At 48.2% G+C, this 18,422-nt stretch overlaps 2 protein-coding genes across 4 annotated transcripts in view; one reads left to right on the top strand and one right to left on the bottom strand.

The window, feature by feature from the left end:
• TTBK1 (tau tubulin kinase 1) overlaps nt 1-144 on the bottom strand; it is a 66,741-nt gene extending 66,597 nt beyond the window's left edge. For 2 of the 3 annotated variants that reach the window (XM_018567948.1, XM_018567949.1), the window contains exon 1: nt 62-144. The gene's annotated coding sequence lies outside the window, so the exon portion shown is untranslated. The remainder of the gene's footprint in view (nt 1-61) is intronic. The other variant, XM_018567951.1, reaches the window with a different exon arrangement.
• An 8,986-nt stretch (nt 145-9,130) lies between these two features.
• DNPH1 (2'-deoxynucleoside 5'-phosphate N-hydrolase 1) lies at nt 9,131-11,980 on the top strand. The gene is made up of 3 exons (XM_018567944.1): nt 9,131-9,307; nt 10,583-10,765; nt 11,851-11,980. The coding sequence occupies exons 1-3, from the start codon at nt 9,166-9,168 to the stop codon at nt 11,970-11,972; spliced, it is 447 nt and encodes a 148-aa protein (XP_018423446.1). The 5' UTR covers nt 9,131-9,165; the 3' UTR covers nt 11,973-11,980.
• The last annotated feature ends 6,442 nt before the right edge of the window (nt 11,981-18,422 follow it).

Genomic DNA, 18,422 nt, shown 5'->3' on the forward strand with positions numbered 1-18,422 from the left:
CTCGGGTCACCCCAGTGTCCCCTCCCCCTCCCGGGTGTCAGTATGATGGGGCGGCACTCACCTACCGGGCGGTGTCCGGCGGGTGTCCCTGGTCCCCCCGGAGCTGTCCCTGGTGCTGCAGAGGAGCCGGATACTCCCACAATGCACCGCGACCACTGCACTGACGTCACAGCCTGCAACACACCCACTGACACAACAATGTCACCGCACACCGCTGTACAGCGCCACGCTACACGGCGCCGCTACACCGCACTACATGACACACTTCTACAGCACACAGCCCATCACTACCACAACACTGTACATCATTACCACAACACACTGATACAGCAGCACTGTACATCATTACTACACAACATTATACACCACAACACACTTCACACACCTCTACACCACAACACTGTACTCCTTACCACAACACACTGCTACAACAGCACTGTACATCATTACTACACAACATTATACACCACAACACACCTCTACACCACAACACACTGCTACAACAACACTGTACATCATTACCACAACACACTGATACAGCAACACTACATCATTACTACACAACATTATACACCACAACAGACTGCACACACCTCTACACCACAACACTGTACTCCTTACCACAACAGACTGCTACAACAACACTGTACATCATTACTACACAACATTATACACCACAACACACTGCACACACCTCTACACCACAACACACTGCTACAACAACACTGTACATCATTACTACACAACATTATACACCACAACACACTTCACACACCTCTACACCACAACACTGTACTCCTTACCACAACACACTGCTACAACAACACTGTACATCATTACTACACAACATTATACAACACAACACACTGCACACACCTCTACACCACAACACTGTACTCCTTACCACAACACACTGCTACAACAACACTGTACATCATTACTACACAACATTATACACCATACACAACACACTGCACACACCTCTACACCACAACACTGTACATCATTACTACACAACATTATACACCATAACACACTGCACACACCTCTACACCACAACACTGTACTCCTTACCACAACAGCACTGTACATCATTACTACACAACATTATACACCACAACACAGTGCACACACCTCTACACAACACACTGCTACAACAACTCTGTACATCATTACTACACACTACACAACATTATACACCACAACACACTGCACACACCTCTACACCACAACACACTGCTACAACAACACTGTACATCATTACTACACACTACACAACATTATACACCACAACACACTGCACACACCTCTACACCACAACACACTGCTACAACAACACTGTACATCATTACTACACAACATTATACAACACAACACACTGCACACACCTCTACACCACAACACTGTACTCCTTACCACAACACACTGCTACAACAACACTGTACATCATTACTACACACTACACAACATACACCACAACACACTGCACACACCTCTACACCACAACCCCGTACTCCTTACCACAACACACTGCTACAACAACACTGTACATCATTACTACACAACATTATACAACACAACACACTGCACACACCTCTACACCACAACACTGTACTCCTTACCACAACACACTGCTACAACAACACTGTACATCATTACTACACAACATTATACACCATACACAACACACTGCACACACCTCTACACCACAACACTGTACATCATTACTACACAACATTATACACCATAACACACTGCACACACCTCTACACCACAACACTGTACTCCTTACCACAACAGCACTGTACATCATTACTACACAACATTATACACCACAACACAGTGCACACACCTCTACACAACACACTGCTACAACAACTCTGTACATCATTACTACACACTACACAACATTATACACCACAACCCTGTACTCCTTACCACAACACACTGCTACAACAACACTGTACATCATTACTACACAACATTATACACCACAACACACTGCACACATCTACACAATACTTAATGCATTACACCGCACTGTGCTCCATAACACAACACAACACACTGCTACAATAACACTGAGCAATACATAGTTACATAGTATTTGAGGTTGAAAAAAGACATAAGTCCATCAAGTCTAACCGTGTGTGTGTGTGTGTGTGTCTGCCTGGTTCACACCTGGGCGTTTTACAGCGCGTTCCTACACGCTGTAAAACGCTCAACATGTGAAAACCAATGATTGCCTATGGGCATGGTTCCCACCTGGGCGTCTTACAGCGCGTAGGAACGAGAAGTACAGGAGCTTCTTTGGGGCGTTTTGCCGCGCGTTGCCATTGGTATTCCCGAGTGTGGCTCGGGGTTTACAAAGCGGATGTGGTCGGTGGTTTCCAAAGCGCTACCCCGGAGCCACACTCGGGAATACAGCGCACAGGTCTTACCTCGTCCGCGATCCCCCGCTGTGTCTTCGGCGGCTGCCGACTTCCTTCCCTTGCTAACGGCCACGTCGCAGGAGGGCGGCCACGTCGCAGGAGGGCGGAGCCGGAAGTTTCAAAGTGAAACTTTTTTTTAAATAGAGAAAATAAAGGAAAAAAACCCCCCAAAAAATCATACCACCAGTGAAACGCGCGTTTCACTGAACGGAAAAACGCGGGAAAAAAATGCTCAGGTGTGAACCCAGCCTCACTGAGAAGAACTCCCTGCGCCCCTTGTGCTGGAATTTTTTCCCCACCAATTTTAGGTGGTGGCCTCTCGTCTTTGTTATGGACTTACGCGTAAAGAGTTTGTTGCCGATGTTGCTTTGACCATTGAACATCTTGTACATGAAAGTGAGCACAAAGGAGCGCGCCTTTCCTGGTGCAGATACATTTTATTCAGATGGTCATAACAATAAAATGGTAGTCACTAACATAAAAGGATAAAAGCCACGGAATAATGGACAGATGGCAGGCAAGTGGACATCAGCAGAGTGGTTCCTCTGTGCGCTTCATCAGAACATCTCTGTTGAAGGGGGCGTGCCCCGGAAATGCGTCAACTTTAACCGCACGTACGAACCACTCTGCTGATGTCCACTTGCCTGCCATCTGTCCATTATTCCGTGGCTTTTATCCTTTTATGTTAGTGACTACCATTTTATTGTTATGACCATCTGAATAAAATGTATCTGCACCAGGAAAGGCGCGCTCCTTTGTGCTCACTTTCCAGACTTCACAGTCCCCCGGCTGTATTGGGGCAGCATGACTACATCCCATTGAGGAGTGATTGCCCTTGGCGCTTTTTTGCTAATATATTGATCTTGTACATGAAGATCATGTCCCCCCTCAATCTCCTCACTTCCAGCGTGAACATATTTAAAGGAGAACTATGGGGTCAGGGCTTTTCCCCATAGTTCTCCTTAGGGTAACGGGAGGACACAAACTAGCGTCCTCCCGTCACCCTAGGCTCAGTATAGCGCGAGCTACAGCTCCCTATATACTGAGACGCCGCAGCTGAAGCGGATCCCGACAATTGTGCCGGGATCCGCCCAGCTGCTTGAGTGACAGCTGGCTCTGCCTATCTAGAGGCAGAGCCAGCTGTACCCGACACTACACCACAATACACTGCACACCTCTACAGACCACTGCTGTACTACACACCACCCTGTGCACCTTGCCAGAACACACTGATAGACAATTACATAAGTTGACTGAAGACAAGTTCCCGACATGTACAATACACTAAAATGCACACCGCATTGTTCCCTATATGTCACAACAATGTACACAACACTACATTACATCACACCACATGACACCTTGACATACATTGGACTCAATTCACACAACAAGCACACCACGTTCTCAGAATGTGACAATTTTCAGCCAATGAAATTTGAAGGTGTCATTGCCGGGCCGACATAGAGACCCTTGTGTGATCTCCCCGACACAATGTACACAACAAATCTGTCCACCTCTACAGGACAAAACAACACTGCAATGTCATAGTACACAACAATGCTACACTATACAACACAACACTTCGCTCCGTTCCACAGCACAATGTACCATACATCTACAATATCACACATACACCTCCATCACACTACAGTGTACATCTACAGCGCTGCTACACAACAATATCACACATACACCTCCATCACACTACAGTGTACATCTACAACGCTGGTAGAGGTGTACAGTGTGACATTTTGTTGTGTAGTTTTTGTTAGGTACAGTATATATTGTAGTTTGGGGTAGTGAAGTGAAAGTGCACAGTGTAACATTGGTTGTTGTTAGGTGTTACATTGTACACTCTGCCAGAGTCCTGTGTACAGACCATCTCTGGCAGAGCGTCCAATCATCCTGAGCAGAGTCCTGTGTACAGACCATCTCTGGCATCGTGTCCAATCATCCTGAGCAGAGTCCGGTGTACAGACCATCTCTGGCAGAGCGTCCAATCATCCTGAGTAGAGTCCGGTGTACAGACCATGAAATAAGAATATAAGCTACAGTCAGATGGACTAACACAACGGGCCCCAGATTCCCAATACATGTCCCTGTGGAAGGCAACACGCGTCAGACATACGAAGATCTCTGCTCACAACATGTCACAGGAAAGTCGCCCTTTGTGCGCTCTCTGACTGAACATATTGCATGTATATTGGGTACAAGAAATGAGAGGACTACTTCTCCGTGCCGCAGGACTCAGAATAAACCGCGCTCAGTGCAACACCATTCATCATTCTTCACCATCTGCCACTTTGTGTGACAATTTCACATATCATTTCTGACTGCGCTACCGATAGTTTACTGGACCCGATACAACTCACAGGAGATGGACAATACAGAGTCAGCGCTAGAGATCTGTGCTGTGTGAGGTGCCGGGGATGAGCTATGCCGCCCTCCACACCAGCAGCAATATGGTAACATAGAACTGGCACCAGATGAAGTGGAAACACATCAGACCTGATAAACACATGACTGATGTAGAACCGATGTCCCAATGCCCTAGTTACAAAGACTGCCATGACCACCCACCTCCATCTTCCACCCAATTAGATAGACCACACTTCTTGCTGGAGTTAAAGGAGAACTACGAGGTGAGTGCTTTTCACTCACCTCATAGTTCTAATAGTTCTCTTTTAATGGGACTTCCGGTATTCAGTACTGGCGAGTACCGAAAACAAAAATATCGGTACTCGTACTCGATACCGAAAAAACGGTATCGGTGCATCCCTAGTAGAGAGGAAAGCCACCCAGAGACAGGAAGGAGAACCAGGTAAAAATAAAGAATAAAAAAAGCCTTAAAAAAGAAAACGAATGCAGCCGCCTCATATCAGGACTGGTAGATACAATGTTTGGTATTTTGGGGCTTAGATAGGCTTTTTTGGGGGATCTCATATCTGGGTTCTCAGCTGCCATTGGGATGTGCGGGATCCCTTGTGTGTTCCTGTGCCTTTTTAAGGAGGCTGGGCTTCCTCCTGACAAACCTGCACCCAATTTGAAATCTTCTTCCCCCATCTGCTCCAAGATGGAGACTCTCATAGTTTAGAGTTAGGACCGCACTATAAGAGGTGCCTTGGCGCGGCAGTGCGGCTTTCACATCCTCTGCAGAAGACGTATATCTAAGCCTCTGTTATTATCCTTAGTGGCGAGACAAGTTTTTTTACATGCTGGCTTGTGAGTGTGCCATGATACCTTTCTACTGTCTCCCGTCACCCTAGGCTCAGTATACCACGAGTTGTAGCTGTAGCTCGCGGTATACTGAGCCTAGGGTGACGGGAGGACGCTAGTTTGTGTCCTCCCGTTACCCTAAGGAGAACTATGGGGAAAAGCCTTAACCCCATAGTTCTCCTTTAAATGGCCATAGCAGCTCTTTTATTATACAAATTACCGTATTTGCCGGCGTATAAGATGGGTTTTGAAACCTTAAAACATCCCCTGAAAATCGGGGGTCATCTTATACGTCGGGTACATACAGAAGGATACGGTATACTGTATGTAGCTTCGGCTACATACAGTATACCGCGATGAGCCAATCACGGCAGGCTTTGTATTAATTAAGAAAAAACCTGTATTCATGAATACAAAGCCTGCCGTGATTGGCTCGCGGAAGAGGAGGACACAGCGGGGATCGTGGACAAGGTAAGAGACTGTAATCCCGATTGTGGCTCGGGGGGTACCGCTTATGGTACTGCAAATGAACCCCGAGCCACACTCGGGAATACCGCCATGGATGTTAGCGGGTGCATGTAAACATTATCTTGGGCTATACTCGTCTTATACGACGAGTATAGCCCAAAACCTATATTTCAACACAAAAAGTAGGGGGTCGTCTTATACGCCGAGTCGTCTTATACGCCGGCAAATACGGTAACAATAAACTTTACAGAAAAAATTGGAACAATTCCCCCTGAGATTTTTTAAGGTCTTTTTGAAGGCCCAAATTATTACTGGATATGGTGTCTCTGCGGAACCCCTTGAATCCGTTAGGCCCCCAGCCGCACCACACCGCCTCGGGGGCAACCTGCACAACGACCGCAGACACCTCCATATCTCAATTGCCTGTTTGACTACCATATATCACCATGACTTGAGGACCCACACCAAGACAGGTCTCCCAACCTTAACCACCATCACCTATGTTCTCCGCCTTCAAAAGACCCCAAAAAACACACCACCACTGCTATGACAGAAAATGGACCACAACAATGCATTCGGGCGGGCGGGAAGTTCTTTCTTCATCCGATGAACTCTGAATGACTCCAATGAGACCCTCCTCCTCGGACCACCGCAAAAGCTCCGCCTGAACTTTGTAGCTGACCAATCAGGTAAGTGACCTTGCCCCTTGTTAACCTCTGACCTCTCCTATACCGTGTCCCTATACTGTGTCTCTGACCTCTCCTATACCGTGCCCCTGTACTGTGTCTCTGACCTCTCCTATACCGTGTCCCTGTACTGTGTCTCTGACCTCTCCTATACCGTGCCCCTGTACTGTGTCTCTGACCTCTCCTATACCGTGTCCCTGTACTGTGTCTCTGACCTCTCCTATACCGTGTCCCTGTACTGTGTCTCTGACCTCTCCTATACCGTGTCCCTGTACTGTGTCTCTGACCTCTCCTATACAGTGTCCCTGTAGCGTGTCCCCCATTTGACACTCCCAGTATTGTGTTGGATGTGAAGATCCTTCCTTAGCTCGGTGAGCTCTGGGACCGGTCGGCATAAATCAGCTTCTTTTCCTTTTCAGTGACGGTGGCTCTAAAAGCATGCAAAGAGCTGCAGGAGACATCCTCCATGTGTGTGACATCCTCCATGTGTGTGACATCACTAGATGATGACAGGTCACCAACTACCAGACCACTATGGAGGGAAATCAGGTCACATGATGCTTTGGTATCCGGCTCAGTGAGGGGGGTGACAACGTATAGAGAGGGTCTTTTGTCCTGTCTGTGGTGGGGGGTCACTGGTATGTCACAGGCCTAATGACATCATTCTTCACACTGAAATATTCTAAAAGACTAAGGGGGGCTATTCACTAAAAGAGCCGAACCGAACGCATATATTTCGCCCCCCCGGGGAGGACGGTCTGGGGAAGCGGACGCAAGTTGTAGCAAAATCGAATAAAAAAAACCCGCCATGGGGTCCCCCCTCCCACAACATTTCCTGATGTCTGATGTGTTTATTTAACCCTTTAGTGAATGAGTAGGGGTACAAGTATCTCTTACTCATTCACAAGGGGGAGCGGCATCTGGGTGCCCCCTTTATAAAAGGAGGCACCCAGATGCAGATAACCCCCCCCTGCTCGCAGACCCCCACAACCACCATTTCAGGGCTGTGGGGGAGAGGCCCTTGTCCTTGCCAGCATCACTCGTCCCCCCCCCTTTCCTGCCCTACCAGGCCACTGCTCGGATTAAGGATCTGGTTGGGAATTTTAGGGGGGACAACTGGTAAGACTTTTGAGGGGAACCCCACGTATTTTTTTTTACATTGGGATTTCCTCCCCTAAAGCGTCTGGTATGATTTGGGGGACCCCACACTGGGTTTTTTTTCTCATTTTCATTCTGGTCGTTGCCTCGGAGGTACGGCAACATTCGGCTGATCCCTCTCTGCTCTTCGAGGTTCCAGAGGTTGGCTCGGGCGAGGGGAGCGGGTTCTTCACTTCGGCGGAATGCGCTGACGCTGCTCGGCTGAACCGGAGGGAGGTGAAGTGAGCCGAATGCCGTACAGGGCTGCGGTGAGTAGCCGAACAGCTCCCTTCACTTCGGGTCGGTTATTCACTCGGCCGCCTTTAGCTTAGTGAATAACCCCCCTAAGTGATCTCCATAACTAATACCCGACCATTCCGAGGAGACATTACTAGTCCTCTCATAGAGCCATGGGACCACACTGCAGATTATCTTCTGAGGTCTTCATACCGCTACCAGACTCTTCTCATTGTTATTATGAGTCCTCTCTTTATAACTAGTTCTCTCCTCCAATTACTAGTCCTCTCTTCTGATAGCTAGTCCTCTCCTCTGAGAACTAGTCCTCTCCTCTTATAACGAGTCCTCTCCTCTTATAACGAGTCCTCTCATCTGATTACTAGTCTTCTTCTATGATTATTAGTCCTCTCCTCCAGTTAGAAGTCTTCTCTTCTGATAACTAGTCCATTTTTCTAACTAGTCATTTTTTCTAAGAACTAGTCCTCTCCACCTGTAACTAGTCCTCTGATACTTAGTGCTTCACTCTAATTATTTATTAGTCACTTCTTCTGTTAACTAGTCCTCTCTTCTTTACTAACTAGTTCTCTCCTCTGGTTATTATTTGTCTTCTTATCATTACTTACTCTATCCTCTTTAATAACTTCTCTCCCTCAGCATTACTAGCCCTCTATTTCTCCTTGCTAGTCTTCACCTTTTTCTTAACAGTACCCTCTCCTTACAGACCCTCCTCGCCTCCTTCCCATCACTGGTCCTCTTAGCTATTCTCCCTCAGTACTAGTAGTCATCCCTACTTTACCATCGTCCCCTTGTCAGGAGAGAGCAGTCACATGACCCCGTCCCTTAGGTGATCAGTCACATGACCCCTCCCCGGTGTTCTATATAAAGTTCCAACTTATATCGAGTTCTCCAACTGCCTCCCTAGTGAGCGCCGCGGTCACATGACCCCCTCCTCTGGCCCCTATTGGCCGGTCTGCCCTGAGGCGCGAATGGCTCTGTCGGTGTATTTCTGTGGCAGTATTCGGGGCGGTCGGGAGGATCGGGCTCTTTACGAGAGGATTGTTCGGAAGTTACAGCGTTATGGAACTGTGCTGACCGAGCACATCGCCCGACCGGACATCACAGAAGCCGGTAATCTCAGTGGAACTTCTCCTGTCACATATCGGGCTCCGACAAAATGGCGGCTTCCAGGGGACACAATGTGAGGGGGTACAGTCCAGGTGTATATGATAACCCCCCCTATAAGCATGTTATCAGCCTTCCCCGTTCTCTTCTGTGGACTACAGAACATCTCCCACCTATGTTATGGCGAGGGTGTTATGCAGTCTTGTCTTAGGGTGACAAGGCTTTTCCCCATAGTTCTCCTTAGGGTAACGGGAGGACACAAACTAGCATCCTCCCGTCACCCAAAGCTCAGTATATAGGGAGCTACAACTCGCGGTATACTGAGACGCCGCAGCTGAAACGGATCCCTACAATTGTTCCGGGATCCACCCAGCTGCTTGACTGACAGCTGGCTCTGCCTATCTAGAGGCAGAGCCAGCTGTACCCGCCTCCTCCCCCGTCTGTTCCGCCAGTCAGCGCTGGCGGAGCGGGGAGGGGGGAATCTAGCCCCTCCCCTGTCACGGCTCTACAGTGACAGGATCGAGAGGTGAGCGAACGCCGGTATGTGTTCGCTCACCTCCCGATCTACTGAGCCGACCTGTGACAGTCTCATTGTCACAGGTCGGCTAGAACTATGAGGAGGAGTGAAAAGCTCTCACCTCATAGTTCTCCTATAACATGTCCTCTCCGTGCCTTGTATGGAGCACCCCTTTAGTGGAAGGTTTATAAACAGACATTGTTCCGCAGAGCAGAACTCGGCTCAACTTCCATAGCTGAGTTTAGGAGTTTTTTTTTTTTATGGGCACATAAACAGCTCCTGGGATGGTGGTCTTATACCCCCGTATGGAAGGTTTCATGAGATGGGCAGAAAGAGCTATGACTTGTGTTCACCTACCAGGGTGAGGGCCATACACTACCTCAAGCCAAGACCAAAATAATTACAAATAAAAAAATAATTAAATTAAAAAGTAAAAAATAAGAAATATTAAAAATAATAAGAAAATAATTATAAACAATAATAAGATAGAAAATTATTTAAAAAAAGTAAACGACAAGCTAAAAATGTAAAAAATAAGAAAAAGTGATAAAGTAAGAAAATATAAAGAAAAATAGCAGACCTCATTTACAGCCGGTGGGTGAGCTGAGGTCACTTCCAGCATTGATCTGAGGTTGCGCTCCTTAATTATGAGCACACTGTTGCGGCCTTGTGCCAAGCTGGTATCAGTTGGTGTGACGGAGATGGATCGGCATCAGGATTCGGCACACTAGTTAACGCGCACGTTTCCCTTCTCTCTGTTGTAGGGGAAGACGCTGCAGAGCAGGGAGACAAGTTTATCCATGACAGAGATGTCGAGTGGCTTCAGCAGGCCGATGTGGTGGTGGCGGAAGTGACCCAGCCGTCCTTGGGTGTTGGCTATGAGCTGGGCCGGGCCGTAGCAATGGATAAGAAGATCCTGTGCCTGTTCAGACCATCTTGTGGACGAGGTGAGGAATCTGTATACAGTTGAAGCCTCCTGGAGAGGGGGAAATAAAATGTAGGCCTGAACAGCAACTGCTGAGCACACATCGAGCTGGCCTTGCCGTGGAGGAGGTATGAAGCCGCAGCAATGGCCGAGGTTAAAGGGGATCTCCGGCCAAACGCGGAAAATACATCTGTATTTCTATAAGTTCCATCCCGCTCCTCATAACCAGACCCATCTAGGAGGTCTGTAAACTTATTAAAGATGCCCATAGCCTGGACTTCCTCAATTCAATGACACCGTTTCACTCAGCCCTGTGAATATGCACTTGTGTCTAGGGATGCACCGATACCAATACTAGTATCGGTATCTGTGCCGATGGCGCGTATTTGTACTTGCCCAAATGTTCCGATCTTGGAATTTCTCCTCTGCCCGCCCCCCCCGAGCCTCAGCTGCCGCCCCGTTCCTCTTCTGCATCTAGAGGCTGGGAGCAATAGCCAGCCTGCTATTGGATATCTTAAAATGCAATAGCAGGCTGGCTATTGCACCCGCCTGCTGTCAATCAGCAGAGGAGGGACCTGAAGGAAAAAGTTCTCCATCAGGTCCTCCTCTGCTGATTGGAGTAAGCAGTGGGTGGGTACAATAGCCAGCCTGCTATTGCATTTTAAGATATCCAATAGCAGGCTGGGTATGGCAGAGGAGGCACGGGGCGGCTGCAGAGGCACGGGCGAAGAGAAGTACCATGGAGGCAAGGGGGCAGAGGAGGAACGGGGTAGCAGCGGAGGTGTGGGGGGGAATGCAGTCACAGCGGTATCTCCTTCCTGTTGGTTTATAGAAATTGGTGCCGGCTGCAGTGGTCTGTGTGCCCGCTGCCTCTGCCGAAACAGGTGGGGATTGAAAGGGATATAGACCGCTGCAGCCGGCACCAGCGGTGAGAAGAACGTAGAAGCAGAGCCGCAGCAACTAATCGAAAAGCAACTAATCGATGATGAAAATCGTTGCCAGCGCTTCTGCTTATCGATTAGTTGTTGCAGCCGTAGATGATGTGTGTAGCTGAGAGCGCCGTCATGTAGAGTCATCAGCTCATGCCCTGTGCTCTTCTATTTCCAGTACTGTCTGCCATGATCCGGGGAGCTCACGATGGACGCTCGGTCCTTGTTAGGGACTACGAGCCTGAGGAAGTGGAGGGAATCCTCTCGGAATACTTTACTGTCACCTTCCCATCGCTGTGACATCATAGCTGGAAATCCTGTGATGTAATAAATGGTTTTCTGCGGCTTTTCTTCTTATTTATAGATACGGACCATCACCGCAATGCTCGTTTACTGGACGGTGTTCAGACTCTCCCCGGACATGGGATACACCCTCCTATGTCTGGGGGGTCATCACATGCTCCTGATTGTTTCGTCTGTACATAGCAGGTCTGGGCAAACTCCAAGCCGTCACCTGTGATGAAACTACAACTCCCATGAGGCATTGCAAGACTGACAGCCACAGGCATGATGGGATTTGTGATTTCACCACAGCTGAAGGGTGTTGGTAGTTTTCCCCTGCCCTGCCTTATACTGTATATGTGCCGACCCATCGGTAGTACTGCCCTGTCCCTGTAGACGGGGGGGGGGGGGGGGGACACACACCAGCAGCTGTGGTGAAACTACAAATCCCATGAGGCATTGCAAGACTCTGACAGCCACAGGCATGACTCCCAGAGGCATGATAGGATGTGAGGTTTCACCACAACTGGAGGGTGTTGGGAGTTTTCCCACCTCTGCCTTATACTGTATATACACACAAAAGTGCACGTGAACAGGGGCGTGGCCTGACCACAGACAGAGATGGCGGCACGATTTGAGGCTCCCGAAGAGATCCCTCTGTAAGCGACTCACAGCAGCCACACACGCAACTTCAGATTCCCTAACCTGCCTGTTCTACTCCCCGCTGCATTGATCAGCATGTCTAAGGGAAAGAAGAAGCAGAAAGGACCTCGCAGACTACCATCCTCCTCACAGGACAGCAGGGAGACAAGATGGCGCAGGTGCAGCTCCTGTGTTTACCTCACACAGATCCCGCTCCTCACACAGCGGCAGCCGTGACTCTGACAACAACAGCACTTCACCTCTGCATTCAAAGCACCTTTCCAAGAGGCCAGCTAGCTCTCCACACACCAAGGAGCCTGTGATAGGGGAACGTACAGCTCACATTGAAGCCAGAATGAGTGACTATGCATCAGCATATAATAGCATGGTTGATGCCTATTCTGATCAACAACATATGCTTCAAAAGCTCCAGGATAAGATAGCAGACCTTGAAGACCGGTCCAGAAGGAATCATATTAAATTCAGGGGGATCCCCCGAGTCTGTCAGCCCTGCTGAATTACATGTCATAAACCGCAGCACCTCCATACCCAGGGATGTCATTGCTGGGCTGCACTACTACCATGTAAAAGAGAGACTCCTGGCTCTGACCAAACACTCAGCCAGCCTGCCTGACCCCTATTCTCACTCTACTCCGATATATCAGCAGCCGCCGCATCAAAAAGGAGGGAATTTGCTCCGATTACCTCATCTCTCAGAGAGAACAAGATCTTCCCTACCAAAGTACTGGTTACATATCAAAATAAAATCATCGCTATCCTGACACCTCTGGATGGCATAGATATGCTGCACTCCTGGGGCCTCACAATCTCCATACCTGCTCCAACAGTGCAACGTAAGACCCCACAGCATGTGGCGGACTGGTCTATGCACTGAGCGTTTCCTGCATTAGACTCATAGGAGTCCATTCAAGCCCACTGAGGCCCGGTTCACATCAAGGCGTTTTGTGGCGCGTTCCTACGCTCTGCAAAACGCTCAAACACCGAAATCCCATTATTTCCTATGGGTATGGTTCCCACCTGGGCGTATTACAGGCCGCATGAACGCGCTACAAAACGTCCTACGCCCAAAGAAGTACAGGAGCTTCTTTGGGGCGTTTTTGTTGCACGTTTCCATTGGGATACAGCCAGGTAGCCCTCGGAAACGCACATTTTTTTTACCGCGAATCGCACGACAAACACGCATTTTCGATACGCCTAGGTGGCGCCTCTACCACATCTCAGGATCGCTAAGCTGAAGTTTATTGTGTGCCTTTTCTTTTTCCACACACCCCCGGTTACTTGTGTGCTACGCACACTTTTTGAACTATGTTATTGCAATGTTTATTGCGAAGTTCTTGTTCTTATTGGTATGTTATTGTTTTCCTTACAACACACCTATGTATTACCTCTGATTGCCATTATATACCTGACATTTTATACCTCACCTTTAATGAAACATCTGGTTTCTTTCACAATGTCTTTACTACTATCTTTAACTACTAAGACACCAGTATGTTGATGTTTCAGTGCCGCTGCAGTTTCTTTCAGCGTCCCTCCCAGGCTCATTTTCTACACCTTTTTATAAATAATTATGGCGGATAAGATTAGCTCTCTGAGTGTGAAAGGACTTAAAGGAGAACTATGGGGTCAGGGCTTTTCCCCATACTTCTCCTTAGTGTAACGGGAGGACACAAACTAGCGTCCTCCCGTCACCCTAGGCTGCAGCTCGCGGTATACTGAGACGCCGCAGCTGAAGCGGATCCTGACAATTATGCCGAGATCCGCCCAGCTGCGTGACTGACAGCTGGCTCTGCCTATCTAGAGGCAGAGCCAGCTGTACCCGCCCGTTCCGTCAGTCAGAGCTGGCGGATCGGAGCGGGGGGAATCCATCCCCTCCCCTGTCACGGCAGAGAGCTGTGACAGGATCGAGAAGTGAGCGAACGCCGGTATGTGATCACTCACCTCCCGATCTACTGAGCCGACCTGTGACAGTCTCATTGTCACAGGTCGGCTGAAACTATGAGGGGAGTGAAAAGCTCTCACCTCGTAGTTCTCCTTTAATAGTCCGTTTAAATGAGCCATGCTATGGAAAGAAGCTGCATCTCTGAATTGTGACATACTATGTGTCCAAGAAACACACCTCATTCTTACCTCCTTTGGTAAAATTTCACTATACAAAGTTAATGACAGTAAGTCTCAAATGCTAGGAATTAATCTTTCTACATCTGAGAAGAGAGCCATTGCCCTGGTCACGTCCTTCTCATGGGCCCCATCCGACACGATTAGCTATCTGGGTATATCCTTGACGTCTCCTACCTCCAGATTATTCACCAAAGCATTGCCCATTCCTATCCTGCCTTCTTACCTACTGAACCTGCAACGAATCCTAGACTCCTATATATGGGGAGGAAAAAAACATCGGATTCCTAAGTGTCTATATACTCCAACATCACATGCAGGCCTAGGGGAGCCAGATATACAAAAATATTATAAAGCCGTCATCCTGGATCAAACCAGCCAGTGGTGGAATACCTCCTCCAACATAACCGGGAAACAAATTGAATGCACTGCTTCTAAAACAGATCTTCTCTTTGTTGTGTGTCCTCCTTCTACAATTCACTCCCAACAAACCCTTATTGGACACGGTCACAGCTACCAATAGAGTCTGGGCATCTCCGGCCTCACCTTCCTCTGTAACCGATAACTCTCTCCTCCAACAAATACCTCTCTCCTCTCTGGATATCATCCTTGACGACATCTGCCTAACCCCTTGGATGCATATGGGCTTGACTCATTTGGACAAACTGCACAACAATGGATCTCTACTCTCCTTTGAAGAGATCTCCAAGAGATTCTCCATCTCCCCTGAAGAATTTTATAGATTCCTCAGGATCCGACATTTTATGGCCTCTGCACAAGTTAAGGACAGCCACATTATTAGACGAACTATCTCTTTCTACCAAACTCCTAATCCCCCCCCCCCCCCCCACGTAAGGGCCTCTCTTTCTTCTATAAACTCCTTGCTGGACCACAAACTTTTGAGAAACTTCCATCTATGGAGTGGTGGGAGAAGGAGTTGAATTTTACGCTACTCCCTACCCTATGGCGTAAAGCTATTGAATGGCCTCCAAAAACATCTAATTGTATCACACATTGGGAGTCCCTTCAAACAATGTTCCATAAAAGGTATTACACACCACAAAGGTTAGCTAAGATTTTCCCAACTGCGTCCTCCTACTGTTGGCGTAATTGTGGAAAAACTGGCTCTTTGACCCCACATCTGGTGGTACTGTATTGCATTGAAACCATTTTTGGCTGCTATATTTAGATTTATTTCTTCTGTGACGCACCTTGCTTGCTCTCCATCACCTCAGTTAGCACTATTAGGGATAGGTATAAAGCTTTGCCCCCCCCCCCCAACCAACGTACCTTTGTTTCTCGCACACTGATAGCCTCCAGATTAGCTCTGGCGCGACATTGGAAGCAAGTAGAAACCCCTAGTGTATATGTTGTTCTCGAAATACTGAACATCCAGGCCCACATTGAAATGCTCCATGCAAAAGCCCATTTCAAATGGGATAAATTTAATGCAAACTGGTTATGCTGGATGAAAGACCTTAGATGTACTATACGTACCACATGATATCCAACCAGGTCCTACTGCCTGTCGTTTATAGCTACCCTCCCCCGATTTCGTCCCCTAGCGAAACCTTTTCCTAAAATGGTAGACTGAAAATATTTCTTTGACCTATACTTGCTGGTACAAGTCTCTATCAGTGTACCATATACTGAGTAGTTTTACTTTGAAGTCTAATTTACATTCAGGTAATATGGCAAATTACATAGACCCTTTCCATAGTCTTGTCCTTCCCTCCCCCTACATGTTTAGCTCCCTATCCTTATAACCTACCAGATCATTCAAGTATCTAAGCGCAGTTCCTACCTCAGGCAGTGTTGAGGGATAGGCATGGTACTCTATGTCGCATTCCCTACTTATACCGAGATTGAGGCCTGTTTCTTTCCACTGACTAGCGTATTGAGATGACTGGTTTGTTGCAGGCTGATAAGTCCTCTGACACTACCGATCTTACTGTTATGTCGACATGTGTATTCAACCTACTGTTTTGGACTCTGTATGCACCTGCTCTTAATACTTAATAAAAATATATTGTTAAAGTGCACGTGAACACACACAAAAGTGCACGATGGTGTGTCAACCGGTGCATCTCCCGAAGAGATAGTGCCCTTCCCTGACCCCACCCAGAGGACAAGGCACTCATCTACCTGGCCAAAACCAGGCAGACCCTTTCCTGATAGCCATCTAAAGCCGACCACCGAATACTGGGTTGGGGGCTCTCCCGAAGAGAGACCCCCCTGGTTCAGTAGAGGAAGGAACCTCAGGGATGCAGAATTCCCATCACCTGACACCCAGGACATGGAGTTCCGGGCGATGGGCTGGTAGTTTTTTTCCCCCCCCCAACATTTAGCCCAGGTTTGGGCAATAAGAACTAAATGTACAGTGGGGAACCGCTGCACGTTTTATACAAGTGAACCGATCAGATCTCTTGTACCAGCCTGATTGTCCTCCTCCCTCCCTGCCGTGGTTTTTAGGGTCCCCCCCGCTCTTCTGGGGGACCCGGCCCCCACAGCAAATGAGCTCAGGATGGAGAGTGGGGAGCAGATCGAAGAACATCCATTCTCCTCTCTGTGATACCAGAGTGCTTTAATCACAGCGCCACCTGCCTCAGCTGTCAGAAACTGCACAGAAGATCGGTTCTGTGTTGGAGGGCAGGTTCTATAAAGAGAACCTGTCACCTCCAAACTATCACATAGAGCAGTGGTTCTCTCCTGTGTAACCTCAGGACCCACATTTGTCCTTAGTCATTAAGTTGCACTGTAATGGAAAGCACGACCTTTGGGTACCATGGGTGCCGGTGCACAAGCTGTAGGTGGGAGATGCGTTTGGGGTACCATTCAAATCAATGTCAACAAAACAAACATCCTGCACCAGAATGCATGGTAGGTGGGATTGCTTGGTGAAGTTTAATGCACTGTACTAGTGTGAATGGGCCTTTAAAAACACTGACATAACCACAGTCACAATCTCACACACACACACACACACACACACACACACACCAACATTTTTTTTTTTTAGGGTCTACCCAGTCTCCCTACCTTACGAGAACGGGAGTGGATCCTCAGCCTGGGCCCAGTGTGGGGTGCTGTGACCGAGCTCCATCCATATGTGCATTGCTGGTACAGCTCCCTTGTAATTCCTGTAGAGGTAACGAGAACCAGAATGTGACGTCACTCCGGTTCAGGCGCCTCTACAGGACATGCGAGGGAGCTGTAAGCAACGCACGTATGGATGGAGATCCCTCACGACCATACTGCCTGCTCACCCCACCTTAAGCTGACACTCGGCACCGGGCAGCATATTTTGAATGGCTGCTCGGTGCAAGAACCGACATTGCTGTGTTAGGGGGAGGCAGAGGAGCCCCTCACCTAGAAAAGTGGAAGGCATGCGGCGACCCGCTGAACATGGGTAGTCCATGGTCCCATCGCACTCCTGACCGCGTGAATCCCTTCAAGAATTGGGTGCTGCGGTAGTCAACGGGTGGCAGCCGTAACAATCGTGAGCTAAAGCAGAGACACCGGCACTCCAATTTTGCAAAATACGTCTATTTATTGACATGCATCCTGGTAAAAAACAACTAACATTTCGGGGTCACAAAGGATCCCCTTCATCATGTTTTACCTGATGAAGGGGATCCTTTGTGACCACGAAACGTTCATTGTTTACCAGGATGCACGTCAATAAAT

Source organism: Nanorana parkeri, unplaced genomic scaffold (assembly GCF_000935625.1).
Source record: "Nanorana parkeri isolate BGI_ZX_2015 unplaced genomic scaffold, ASM93562v1 scaffold1119, whole genome shotgun sequence".
NCBI classification, from domain to species: Eukaryota; Metazoa; Chordata; class Amphibia; order Anura; family Dicroglossidae; genus Nanorana; species Nanorana parkeri.